A 13903-nucleotide genomic window follows, 5' to 3' on the forward strand; every position below is an offset into this window, starting at 1 on the left:
CTCCTTGGACTGCATATCGAAGCTAGTCGTATATCATCATGTACTTGCAGCAAAACACAGCAGAAATGGAGATGTTGTGAAGGAACCTCCAGGAAGTCTCGTCCCGTCCAACCGAAAACACCCAACAACCCACCGAATAAAAAACCTACCATTGTAAAGGAGATCATATAGCAGAGCCTTTTAGAACATGCCACGCAAGCACATTTTCGCATCTCGAAGCGTATCTGAAATGGAGACGGCCCCTGGTCTCGCATGGTCATCGTTTTCATGCCTCCCCTCGGATTCCAACAACCTTGTCGCCATGTACGAGATGATCCATCAAGGGGGGCTTCCGCTGCCGACGCGGGAAACAAGTTGGGCCGCTACCTTAACCTGGCTCCTCGATAACTCGGATCACGGCAGCGAGAACGGCCGAGATCTACTGGTTGGTGGAGGCAGAGGAGGAGGAGGAGGAGGAGGAGGAGGATAGGAAAGAGGGGTTGAGGCTGGCGTCGAGCATGAGCTTGTGATCGCGAGGCTGGAGGAGGTCGCAGCGAAGGCGGCCGGGCGGTGCTGGGTTTTGATTTCAAGGTTGACATCCCACACACGTACCTTCAACACTCAAAAAAGGTTTGATCATTCGTGGGATAAGAAAAGCTACCTGTGCTATCAAAATGCTTTTCCGTCCACCGCCTGCATCATGTTTTTAAAGATCGTCCTTCAGATCTTGCCCATAAAATTTTAAGAACAATACAAAAGACCCATTGCAAACTAATGGGGGTCCTTGCACATGAAGACTGTAGCCAACTGCGCCAGCAAAGGAATAATGCACTTTCCAACAGAACCTGTTTGCAAAGACATACAGCAGTGGTGAGTGAATTTATCAGATTCCTTTATGAGCTCTCAAACATTTTCGGCAGCATTTCCATGCGATATAACATCTGTGCTCCCTGTAACGGCTACTTTCTCAGCTGCTAATCTTTCTTCCAGTGCCCTTGCTCCCCGTTCTCTGCAGCATTGAGCCAAAAAACGTGGGGCGAAAAAAATTAGTCTCAATTCTCATAAGGTGAACAAATCTACGAACTAAAACATAAACCTTGATTAACTGCCCAACAGAATGCTTGAAAACTTTGAACACACACGGGAAAATAAAAAAAAAAAGGATGAGCAACTATAAGAACCATTTTGCTCTCCTTCAGTTTTCACCAGTTTACATTTTGTTAGTGTTGCAAAGGATCAGCATGTTACAGTTTTCGAGCTGCAAGTCCAATGCAAAATGCTAAAAGATATGAAGATTAGATGAAGAGAAGCAATGCCCTTTTGATTATCATGTGATTCCAAAGTATCAAAAATCGATACATAAAGAAGGAAATGAAATTGAAGTTAAAAAAAAAAAAAAAAGCCGACAGACACACACCTTCTCCTAGATGCCTCAATAGGACCTGAACCAGGCAATGGGGTCCCACCCAATGTATGACCTCTCATTTCTGAGTAAGTTTCCGATTTTCCACAAAGGGCCCAATCAAATACTGAAGCAAAGGGGTCCAAAATTGGCCTGCAAGTGTAATTACAAAAAGCACAATAAGAAAATATCAGCTTGAAGATATTCAATGAGACCTAATGATGAGAAGTGAATCTTACCGCAAAAATTCAGGAAAAAAACTGGAGAAAGAAAACTCATCACTTGGATCCCCTTTAAGGCCTGTTTCAGGTTTCTTTTGGAAGTAACGCAGGTAAATCCAACTCATATAAATGCCAAACAGTATAGTTGGAAGATAAGATACAGATTCTGTTGTGAAAAAACTTATAGCTACTGAGACCAACGCGACAATAGTTGGCACCCACTGGGGAATGTAAGAAAAGCAATGACAAATACTGAATCAGCCAAATCCCCAGGAAACATTATCAAGGTACCAAAAATCTTTATTTTCTTCAAAGGTAAACATACCTTTGCTTTGATCTTCAACAGAAAAAATAGACTCAACTCCTGATCTGGTATAATTTGCTTAATGCCTACTAGAAATCCTGAGAGAACTCCATGGAAGCCAGAAAGAGGTGTATAACTGTAACAAAAGAATGCGAAAAAGAAAACTCAGTGGTCATGGAGGTTAATAAATATCATGTAAATGCACAAAATACAGGGATTATAACATAGATAAAACAGACTCTAATTGTAACCAATCTCAATCAAATAATTGTCAAAGCAGGATGAGGACACTGATTGCTAATATTACCCTGCTGCAGGTGTTCTTGCAGAAAAATACCATGCCAGCATATGATGCAAAGCAACCACTACAATCAAACTTAGATGATTAAAAAGCTAAAACATTCATGTAGCACATTGATAGTTAATGTCTGCATGTTGTAGGTCTTCTTGCAGAAAATGACTTTTACCAGTGTGTAACAAAGCACCCACTAACCCAGACTTTACTATTATGTAGAAAGTGCCGTTTTCATATCAATAGAACAATTATGTCCTTGCAGCAGCCATAGCGATCCAGGGGAACAAGTGATTCTTATTATATAGATCTCCAGCTATCCATTCCATGTTAGTCCGAACTTCGAAAAAGAAATGTCAAATTCTAATATGCACCAGATAATTAATGAAAAATGAAAAGCAGGTCATGAAAATGTGCAGTCTTGAGGAGGAATAGAATATGCTGCAATAATAAATAGATAGCTTCTGAAGTATGCTGAGACTTACAGGTAGCTTTCCTGCCTTGTTATGTAGTACAATATAATGGCAGTAACAAAGATGCAGATTGAAGTTAAAAAATTCACCACAATAATAAACTTCAAGAACTCCTTAGAACCCCACAGAGGTTCCAGCAATTTCCCAAATAAAAGAAGACCAATTGTGCTGATGACCACCTGCAAATGTATGGTTGTTATCATCTAATTATATTTCATGTAAAATAGAGAACTAGTGGAGCTAAGCAATCATTACCATAGAGTGGTTAAAAGCTACAATGGAAAATAAGAAATGTAACAGAATCAGCACTCTGGGAACGATGGTGAAGTGTTTTTGGTGAATAATGGTGAAGTGTTTCATAAGAGTGCTATTGCAATAAATGTTTGCCCCAGCAATTTGAAGAAAAAAATTTGGAAAATAGTAAGACCTATAATGTGGTACGGTTCAAGATCTTGGGAAAAAGGCTCAAGCAAACATAAAAATCATAGTGAACAGATGAGATAAACAAGATGCATGTCCAGTAAAACTTGGAAGATATAGAGGAATGAGTGTATTAGAGCAGGCATAAGACTAGTAAGAGTTATGACAAAGTAATTGAGAAACAACTGAGTAAAGCATGGTAAATAGAGGCTCTTGAGTTATTAACGCTTCAGGAAAGAGAAGGTGAGGACCTAGGCTAAGATAGATGAATGGTGAGAAAAGATTTAGAAAAGCTTGTAGTGATATCAGAGACAACCACTCATAGTATAATACTTGAACAACGATTCATACAGGCAATCCAAGTAGTTGTATAAGTCCTTATCCATCTGCTTCCCTAACTTTGAGACACATGCACACAAACACATATGGCTTTAAATCAAGTGAATCGAGCAAAACAATTGTATGGTACATATTCTTCTTTCAGCAGACATCATTCTAGTTCACCACTAACTTGAGCAAACGGATCCTCTGAATGTCAGCATTTATACCGCTCATCCTAGTCTTACTTTTTCCCCCACTTTCTTCAGGATATAGCTTGATTGCTTATTAAAACATGATTTTAGACTAGTATAAAGCAATCGATATGGATCTGTGTTTTAAAAATTGAATAAAGTAGCAGATCTTAGCATGCTAGATGAGAATCATTTTTTCCAAATGTGTATATCATTTTATGCTACTGCATGCCATGCAAAAGCATAACATGGCATGCTATATTACCCGGACATGGGTTCGTATGTCAGGTACAGATGCTTGGCTAAGCATCGGATCCTTTAAAATCTAAGAACTTCTTCTTACAGAGCCATGTCCAAGTGTCATACCAATATCCGTATCAAGTGTCAAGTGCAGGTATTTTAGGTTAAATTTTAAAAGTAGATGGTATGATAGTTTACCTACTAGACATTTGCCGAGTATACACACATAAGCAATAGTTTAATCCTTGATATGTACAAGTGCTCATACATAAAAAGAAGTCACAAATTTCTCATGTCAAGGGTTTTACTCATCAAAGAACAATAATATAGTATTGATACATAGCTAACTTCAAATAAATCAAGATCCTTTTTGGCAAATAAATTTTAAATGCAGGAAACATGCAAATCCTTTGGCGTTCCCAAATTGAAAGCACAAATTGGCATTTTGGAACCATATATGCATGAGAGATGCAATTCCAACCATCCAAAGATGCAAATCCTTGAGAAGGAATGCAATTAAGACCATCATTGCTGATCCGATTGGGGTGAATAAAAAATTTTCTGAACCTGTTCAACTTGAATCTCTCAAAATAAATTAAGAAAAAAAGGTGAAAAATTGACAAAAGTAGGGTTGAGGTCCCCTTTTCTTCCATTGATGATTAATGAATCAAAAGTGAGATACATAGTCTCTATTTATAATGGTGAGATCCGCCCTTACATAATTCAGATCGGATTCCTTTCCTAGTTCGAATAAGACTGGCCTTCCAAAAATAGACATAACTAACAAAAATAAATGTGAAGTAGATCTCAATTTCTACATCAAATTTATCTACTGTTACTCCACCGAATTCTTCTTGAATTGGAAGATATGTCCGGTTAAAGTCTTTTCCAAAAAAAAAATTCAATTTGACTGATCCACTTCTGAGTCCAAATGGTGGAATTTGGATCTGATCGTTCGAGACACAAGCCCATTTAAGGATGGCACTACACCGTAGATCTCGGAAAGTTATTTTAAAAAAAAAAAAAAACATCTCAATGGGGCGTCATATGACCAAGTTATGGCTTCCAGAAGTTTGGCATGCGATTCGATTTCTCGTTGTGGCAGATCTCTTAGTCGCCACAGTGGTTCACATCAAATCTAGTGATCCTCCTCAATCAATTGCGGCCTCTCCATGGAGGCTAGAGAGAGAGAGAGAGAACAAAGTCAATGGTGAAATCCCAATAGGAAGGTGGTCAAATAGGAAGTGGGATAGCTAAAGAGCCAGAAGGAGATAATTTAGACAGGGTTGGAAGCGTTGCAGAATAGAGTGAGAGGGTCTAGTGGCATAATTACTTAAGAGGGTGAGGATAAGGGAGAGAGAGAGAGAGAGAGGGAAAGAGAAGATGCTAGGCTTGCAGTCATGAAGGTGAGAAATGAACGCAATGAGGGAGAGTAAAAGAAGTTGTCAACACCAAATGGAGTTACTTTGGCTTTCCATGAATTGTTCAACCACTCATGCACTACATTTGTCTATCCCTTTAAACCTTACTATCTCTCTTGACACGTTCAAAAGGTAACTAAGTAGGTAATTAGTGGTATGTAGGGCATATTTGCTTAGGAGGAGTTGGGTTCTAGAATGGGAGTGGGAATGAGTGACTCCCATTTTAGCTGTTTGGTTGCAGAGAGTTCCATGTCGATTTCGATTCCAAAAGGGAATGGGAATGCCCCAATCCTCCAAAACCCAATCTCGACTCTCCCCTAGTATTCAAAACTTATTCCAATCCCGATTCTGATTTTAGTCAGGACCAAACACATTGGAAAATATGGTCATTCCAATCGCCACTTCAATCCATTCCGATATCGGTCCCAAACCAAATGCACCCTTAATGCTATTACCTTCATGATGGCTTAGGTGGGTATATTAAAAAGAGCATGGAATTTCAATTTTAAAAAATGAAAGAAAAAAAGGTGCTACTGAGTAGACTATTGTAATTCCATGGCTGTGAACATGGAAAAACTGAGTTGTAAATTTATCTTTGTTTTCTTCAGTGCTGGAATATGGAATTGATGATGTTAGATTGCTAGCTATGTATAACATTTTTTTAACAAATGCACTCTTACAAATCCATTTACAATAAATAAGAAATGATTATAAAATAAAGGTATAAATTATCTTCATATAGATTCATATGGGCACTTCAGACTTCCAGACAATTCCAACCCATCTTTTTAAACCGTGGCAATTCTGTAGATGCACATGTATCGGCACTTGCTTTAGGATGCCTACAATCAAATAAAAATGCATCTAATAAAGATCAACAACTATGTTTTATAACTATATAGTATTTTTACTCTCCAACTATAATAAGCCTTCCTCAGTAGTAGCTGGAAATATTGGGGGGTTGCAAGTAATCCTTGCATAATGTGCACAATCCAGCAAGAAAATGCTGTGTTTCTAGTAATCTCTTTATTGAGCAATGACAACAAATGAAACAAGAAAAAATGCTAATGCCTGCAAACACTACACATATCCCACAAAACAAATGCTTATCAATTTTTGAAGTTCTGCATAAATTGGTATAGCTCATTTAAGCAAAATGGGCTATATATAAGTGTGCGTAGGATTAGTCTTTTTTAGAAAAAAAACAGAATATAAATTTGACATTATTAGATTACTACTTATCTGATGTTCATATTAAAGATAACCAATAAGAAATGTCTCCCTATTAAGTCCTTACTAAACAATTTCACTATTGCCATCATTTAATGAAGATTCTATAGTACCATCTACATTTAAAGATTCAAGTGAGTTTCATAACCTGGCTTTTCACTTTCCTATTATAAAAGGAGCACAGTGAAAATATTGGCGCACAAGATAAAACAAACACTGGCAAATAATAACACCATTGACTAAATCTAAAACCAGAGGGCAAAGATTGGCATAAGTAATATTTTTATGAGGTAAACTATTTTCTGAAATTATGATACTCAAGACAGGGTGCACATTAAATACAAAGGGAGAAAAAAGGATCTACCCCTGGAAGTGATTGCTCAACGTAGCCAGCAGTGATGAGGTTCCATGCGAATGGAATTGTCCTACAAAATTCACAACTCCTTGGAAGTAAGTAACTCATAATAAAATTTGTACCTTAGCACATTTGCATATCCAGCAGTTACTAATCGTTAGTTCTGTGAAAGTCAGCAGCATTAGACTGAAGGAACACTAGTTTTTTTTTATGGTTAATGAGAATTTAAAGATTAGCTATTATAGATTAGCAAAGCACTCTGTTTCGTACAGGAAAGAAAAGTGTAGGAAAGAGAAAGATACTAGACTGTTCGCCGAGAAATCTAGAAAAAGACCCTATAAAGAGGTTTGCATTCGGATTTAAATGCATGGCATTAGACTAGATTTGAACTTGCTTTTCCCCTGGCATGTAACTGATTAATAGCAACAGCAAACAAAGATTGGTTTAATTCCATAATAAATAGTTATTAGAAAGAAAGTTGGCAATCTAGAATTCAGTTTCCACCTTCTAGTTACCAATATTAATAAAAGAATATGCGACATGGATGACAATCTTGGCGTTCTAAGCTTGTGAATTTTATCATCATCTAGTGAGTTCATGTTACTCTTTTTTTATTTTCTTTTTTCATTTGAGAAGAAACTAAGTTCATATTATCAAGTAACAATCAAAGATGTCCAGAGGAATGTATGCTCACTCTACCATTGAAGAAACAGAAGTCCTACATAAGGAGGTGCTTATGGCTCTATTCAGCATTCACATGATCAAAATGTATTACATTCAGGTTTTCCTATCGAAGTATAAATACAGTTCAATGCCCACCTTGTTGCTTCAAGAATTAACCAAGAACAAATCATCAATTACTTTTAGAATCTCAGCCCTAGAATCAAGGATTAAAGAGGGCACAATTAACTCATAGTCACGCTGAAGGTTTGAAAAATGGGTTACACTTTTTTTGTCAATTCAACATGACCTTTCTTTTTGGTAGCTACAGTGATTTCTTTTTCAAAATATTTACAAACAAAAAATTGCACAAAAATATAACGGTTAAGAATTAGAAATAAATAAAATAAATTCAGAAGACTTCTTGAGACTTTTGAGTGTAAAATCTAAATTCTAACATAACATGGAATGTTAACCTAATAAAATGATAATATAATCCTATGAACTATAGTCCATGTTCAAATTTGCAACAAGGAGTAAACTATAGGTTCAAAAAAAGCACTGTTAGAAGTATATAACAAAGTTTAAGCTTTGAAATACATACTTCATAAGAAAAAGACAAAAGATGGGTCTAGAACAAAATTAACATTTAGTTACATATTTCATAAATAAAAGTGGCAGAATGCTAGTACTTAATGTATGCAGGAGCATATACGGCCACCCAGGCATATGTGGTTATGAGGCCCAACGAATCAAGAAAATGCACTGTGCAGTGCACTTGAGAAGCTGCCTCTGCATATGTGCCCGCATCAACCACTTTTCACATAGTGCACAAAAAGGAAGATAATAGTTGAACATAATTGAAAGGAGAGGGGGGAGGGGGGAGAAGGTCAAACTTGGCTGCAAACCTTTGATTTCTTTCACCAGAAAAACATGGTCTTTTGCTTGATCCTCTTTATAAAGATCCCCAAACTTGACCCATATGTTATTTAGTTTAAGTCCTTTCAGGATGCTCTACAAAAATAGAAACAAATCCCTCATAAAATTTCCAAGACAAGCTATAGATACTTATCGACTCCTAACAACCTATGGGTATTGCAGTGTCACTAATTCTACACTAATAAGATTAGTAATTGACATCATTACTTACCTAATTGGACTCCTTTTATACCTAAAATTGGGGTGTAACAATACTGTGACACAACCTAGATTTGTCGTTGATACGCCTCTAAATCGGCCACAGCTCACCAAAAAGATCAACCAATCAGAATTCGCCACGACGCCAACACGTGGTTGATTGGGAAGCGGCCACTTGGCAGGCCCAGTGCCATGCGGCCGAACTCGCATATCATGAGTTCTCTACAATTAGCCGCATCCTAACTGGAGGCCCCATTGATCACCGAAATTCTACCGATATGACAGGCAAGATGTCATCTGCGTGCGAGACATATACACCTGATGTCCAAGCCATACCTAGGCCAGTCATTTCTGGTCGGCCCGCGTGCCCTAATTCTTCAGTGGTAGGTAAGCTCCTCCACCCACTCAATCAACAAAAAGAAACCCAAGAGGTGAGTATACACACAACACACCCTAACAGACTGAGGGAGAATTTCCTCCTATTCCTTGAGCACCATCCCGACTTAGGCATCGCCGGATACACTCTAGCCAAAGAACTTCTTTGTTTGTGTTGTTTCAGGTCAAAGGTCGGCCACTGAATAAGAACCCCGGTACCGACCATGCGCCGCTCGCCCTCTCCGATCCCAACTGAAACAGCCGACAACCGAGCTCTTCAGCGTCTTCGTGCTTCTCATCGTGATGCCTAAGATAGGCCGGTTCTCAGCAGCAACAATCATCATTAGACTCCAAACAAATTTTAACCATAGTAATTCCAATTTAAGGTCTACAACTAAGGAACGTAAAGTCAGCTTTTAGGCTGTTGAATGTGTTGCAATCCACATCCACATCAAAATCTGCCCCAATTATATACGATTGTATTTGGAATTTTAAGGTGATTATCCAAAATTTTGTACTTAAAATTTGTGTCCTTTCCACCTTTTGACATGTGAATTAAAAAATCAAGCACTTATTATAGAGTATATGTGCTAAAATCCTTGAAGGGACAAAATGGTAGGTATTATGTGATATAAATTCTCATTCAGAGAATGTTGTCCATCTGCAGAGGGGTGTAGGTGTGTCTATGTGGGTTACAATTTTCAGATTCTAGAGGGGCATATAGGAAGGTCACATATTTTTGGCAGGTGCATGTGCAAGTGCCAGTTTGATTTTAGCAGTTCCAGCGTTGGCTGGCTGATCAATGATTGGTGGTCGAATTCAAATGGGGTAATGACTAAATTTGACAAAGATGGTGTTGCATTTGTCTCGTCATAATCATTACGTCTCATGGTGACAACGGATTAATGATGCTCTAATCACCCATAACCCTGCTCAGAAAGAGTCCTCTGAAATCATTGGGCACATACCTAATCTTCAATAATATAAAACTTGGTATAGTAAAATTGCAAGATTATAATGCAACAGACTCATAATATGGCAAAAGTTCAACACAATTATAACAAGCAAAGCCCCTCATAACAAGTGAGAAGAGTTATGCAAAATAATATGCGCAAATACCTCTGACAGTGAAATTGCAACAGTTACCTTGCAGGAATAAGTGCAACATACGTGACAGCTGAAGGAAAGACTTGCAGTAAGACATATCCCCCAACAAGTATCACAGCGAGGCCTTTGCACAACCGGGTAAATCCTGTGAAAAAGCTGTTTCCCTGCATTAAAACCACAGCATACCTGAGTTGATATCACAAGATCACAAGTGTATTACCCATCCAAAAATCACAAAAAGATTTCAATGATAAAGGAAGACTCCATTGTACAAATTCGAAAACCTAAGAAACGTGTAACAGCTAAGAGGATACTATAGTAGCAATAGCTAACTTCAAAATGCAACATAAACTAACAATACTGGATGCAAAGAATTAACAAGAAGTAACATATGCTTGCAAGAAGTGCATCGCCCAAGAATCAAAATTATCAAGATTCTTGTTTCAAGACATAAGCCAAAATACATCTTCCCGTTCTAATGTTACGCACATTTAACCGCAGCCGACCATCATAGCCACAGGAATAAGAACCTGAAAGGCCAACACCGTGAAGGACGCCGTCAATTCCCAAGAATTCTTACATACCCCAACAAATGACTCCATTGGTTTGCCTTTCTAGTTTCTACACGGTGCTAATCGATCGTAACCCACAAGCTCACACGCAATCCCACCAGCGATCACCATCAGATTAAACAAAAGATGGATCTTCAGATGCAATGCGAAATAACAGGAGATCGACAGACAAGCGCGCACGCATTGGAAAGATATCAAGATTGGGTGAAAGACATAAGAAAGAAGACGGAGAATTCAACAACAAGATTATAATTTTTGTTTCTGGGAAAAAAAATACCAATCTGAAAGGCAAGAAACCGATCCAGATCAGATCCAGATCCGGAATTAAAGATCTCCGTAAACCCTAATCTTGTCAGTATCCGAAGAAAGAGGAGGAGGGGGGGGGGGTGTTGAAGAAGAAAGAGATCGCTTACTCACTCCGGCTGGGGAGGAGGAGGAAGAAGAAGCGCTGCTCGGCAACATCATCTTTTTCCTTCTTCCGGCGAGCCCAGCCGTTCAGATCTCTCTTCTTCTCTCCTCTCCTCTGTGATAAGCCCACCGTGGTGCTATTCTCGATGTCCGTGGGCGCCGGGCGGTGCGTCTCCGGCCTGGCTGCTGCCGCTGCTGTTTTTTTGCTCTCTTACCACGTGGCGTGGCGTGGGGTGAGGGACGCGGCTACGGGCGGTGTCGACAGTGGACGGTGAAAGGGCCTTGACAGCAGATTCAGTGATAACTCAATATTCAGTGCTTAATTGAACATAGTTTTTTAGCATATTCAAACCACATTATATTTTTTTTCTTTTGCCCAGAAACCACATGTTATCTTGGAAAATTTAGATACGAGGAGTGGTGTCGCACGGGAAACATATTTGTAAATATTTAAAAGCTGTCTAACCCAAGAAAAGGAAAAAAAAAAACTGAGTATTTTTTAATACAATTAGCTAAAATTAGAGGGGTTATGTGGAAAAGATCATTGATTAATATTGTACTAGCATGACATGCATATAGAGAGAGGTTTCTCCATTTAAATTGTGAAGCCCTTCAAAATCAAATATGTTTGTACCTATTAAATAGAAAGAAATGACAAAACTCAACAACTCTCAAAAATTCAAAAGGAAAAAAAAATCGACTCTTTTTAATTAGTTTTAGATATTGTATTAAAAAGAAAAATTTGACATGACCCTTCTTAATTATGGAATGAGAATACCCAACCATTGTCTAAAATTCAGAAAAAATAAAAAAATCTACTCTTTTTAGTTATTTTTAAAAGTCATGTAGAAAAAAATTTGTGAACAAATGTTTAAAAAAACATTCATTTCAAGTGGAACTCTTCAAACAAAAAAAAATCATTCAAAAAGAAATGTAGAAACAAAAAAATCAAGCAAAAAGGAAAAATAATTTGTTCTTAATTTTTTAATAAAATTTTCAGTGGGACTCTTCAAAAAGGAAAGAAAAAATGCTTTGAAAAAAAAAATCTCCACACACAAAAAAAAATTGAGCAAAAAAATCTATTTTTTATTTCTTTTTGGAACCCTACACACATCAAGAAAATGAAAAAAAGAAATATTTGTTCCTAATGTTTTCTCTATGAGCATAAAAAACTCAAAATAAATTAGATTTTTAGTGGGATTCTTTGAAAAAGAAAAAAATCATTAAAAAAGTACCTACTAAAAAAATCCAAGTACAAAAAAGAAAAAATAATTCAATTATAATATCTTCTAAATTAGATTTTTAGTGGGGCTCTCCGAAAAAGAAAAAATTCTTATTTCTTTTGTAAAAAAAAGAATTCTTATTTGTTTTGTAAAATCTATATGTGCAAAAAAAGAAAAAAAGTAATTTGTTCGTCATATGTTCTCATGAGCAGAAAAAATTTAAAATAATTTAGATTTTTAGTAGAACTCTTCAAAAAAAAAAAAATTCTACTTCTTATTTCTTTTGGAAACTCCACAAACACAAAAAAGGTAAAATTCTTTTTCTTATTTATTTTGGAAACTCCATAGATATAAAAAAGATAAAAATAATTTGTATGTAATATTTTTCTCTACAAGTATAAAAATTTATCATAAATTATATTTTTAATGGACTTTTGAAAACTCCACGTGTACTACAAAAAAAAATCCATTCATAATACGAAACAAATTAGATTGTTAGTGAGACTCTTTAAAAAAATATTAAAAAATAAACATTCAAAAAGGAAAAAAAATCCACGTGCACAAAAATTTTAAAATAAATTAGATTTTTAATGAGATGATTTGAAAAGGAATACAACAAAAATATTTTGCATGAAAAGAAATATTGTACATGTACAAAAAAGAAATTCACTCAAAAAATTGAACTTCTTATTTCTTTTAAGAACTTCACATGCTTAAAAAAAGGAAAAAATCATTCATTTGTTATATTTTCTCTATGAGTACATCAAATTTTTAGTGGAACTCTTTTTGACATTCGAAAAGAAAAAAAAAAGTCCAATATAAGAATTCATGAAACTTTAAAATAAATTTAGGAATAAAATAATTCATTCATAATAAAGAAACAAGCACACAGCATTCCAAAGTAGCAAGAAAGAAATAAAAAAAAATACTTCTTATTTCTTTTGGAAACTTAAAAAGCTCGTCTTTATTTTTTATTGCAATTGAATTATTATATTTCTATTATAATAAGAAGTATTTTTTATTATTTTTTTAAATTATTATTATATTTCTATTAGATAAAATTATATTTGGTTTACTATATCATTCTTTTTAAAGGGCAGATTCGGAGGCCCACGTGCAGGCGGTCAAAGTCTTTTTTCCATGGTAACAATAGATGTGGGGAAGGTAAAGTATCGAAAACTTTATTAAAAAAAAAACACAAAAAACTCTTTAACTTTTGGGGGGAAATATTAAGCATTGGCTGCCACGATTCGTCGAGATATCCCTTGTTCGTCGGGAAACCGACGGCCTTCTCGGCTGGACTGGCTCTCAAAGGCTGGCCTGGGCACGCCTTCGCCCCATAATTTGGAGAGCATTTACTACCCGAGTTCCTCTCTCTCCTTCGCACTGGCTACAGTGCCTGTTTCTTGACAGTTCTTGATGCTTCTTCCTAACTGGCAGGAGCCCCTCAAAATATTTGTCGTCGCCATTATCATGGTGGCCAAGTAGTAAAAATGCATCAATCCCCAGTAAAATAAAGGAAAAAGAAAGTAAGATAGCAGATGAATAGCAATCACCAACATGAGGTTGAAC

At 36.6% G+C, this 13903-nt stretch overlaps 1 protein-coding gene across 1 annotated transcript; it reads right to left on the reverse strand.

Moving 5' to 3' along the window:
• Window positions 1–592: 592 nt before the first annotated feature.
• On the reverse strand, window positions 593–11407 carry LOC103708396 (rhomboid-like protein 19). Its single transcript, XM_008793297.4, has 8 exons — window positions 11118–11407; window positions 10168–10292; window positions 6859–6919; window positions 2684–2850; window positions 1928–2042; window positions 1621–1823; window positions 1397–1534; window positions 593–988 (listed from the first exon to the last, which is right to left on the reverse strand). The coding sequence occupies exons 1-8, from the start codon at window positions 11163–11165 to the stop codon at window positions 883–885; spliced, it is 963 nt and encodes a 320-aa protein (XP_008791519.1). The 5' UTR covers window positions 11166–11407; the 3' UTR covers window positions 593–882.
• Between the last annotated feature and the right edge of the window lie 2496 nt (window positions 11408–13903).

Source organism: Phoenix dactylifera, chromosome 2 (genome assembly GCF_009389715.1).
Source record: "Phoenix dactylifera cultivar Barhee BC4 chromosome 2, palm_55x_up_171113_PBpolish2nd_filt_p, whole genome shotgun sequence".
Classification (NCBI taxonomy): Eukaryota; Viridiplantae; Streptophyta; class Magnoliopsida; order Arecales; family Arecaceae; genus Phoenix; species Phoenix dactylifera.

What these genes read in the sequence shown, in the direction of transcription:
- LOC103708396 (XM_008793297.4), bottom strand. Translation starts at nt 11,165, where the DNA reads ATGATGTTGCCGAGCAGCGCTTCTTCTTCCTCCTCCTCCCCAGCCGGA. An exon ending in CCTCCTCCTCCCCAGCCGGA is followed by an intron (nt 10,293 to 11,117) that starts GTGAGTAAGCGA and finishes GTTTTAATGCAG; the next exon opens with GGAAACAGCTTTTTCACAGG. An exon ending in TTGAGCAATCACTTCCAGGG is followed by an intron (nt 2,851 to 6,858) that starts GTAGATCCTTTT and finishes ATACATTTGCAG; the next exon opens with GTGGTCATCAGCACAATTGG.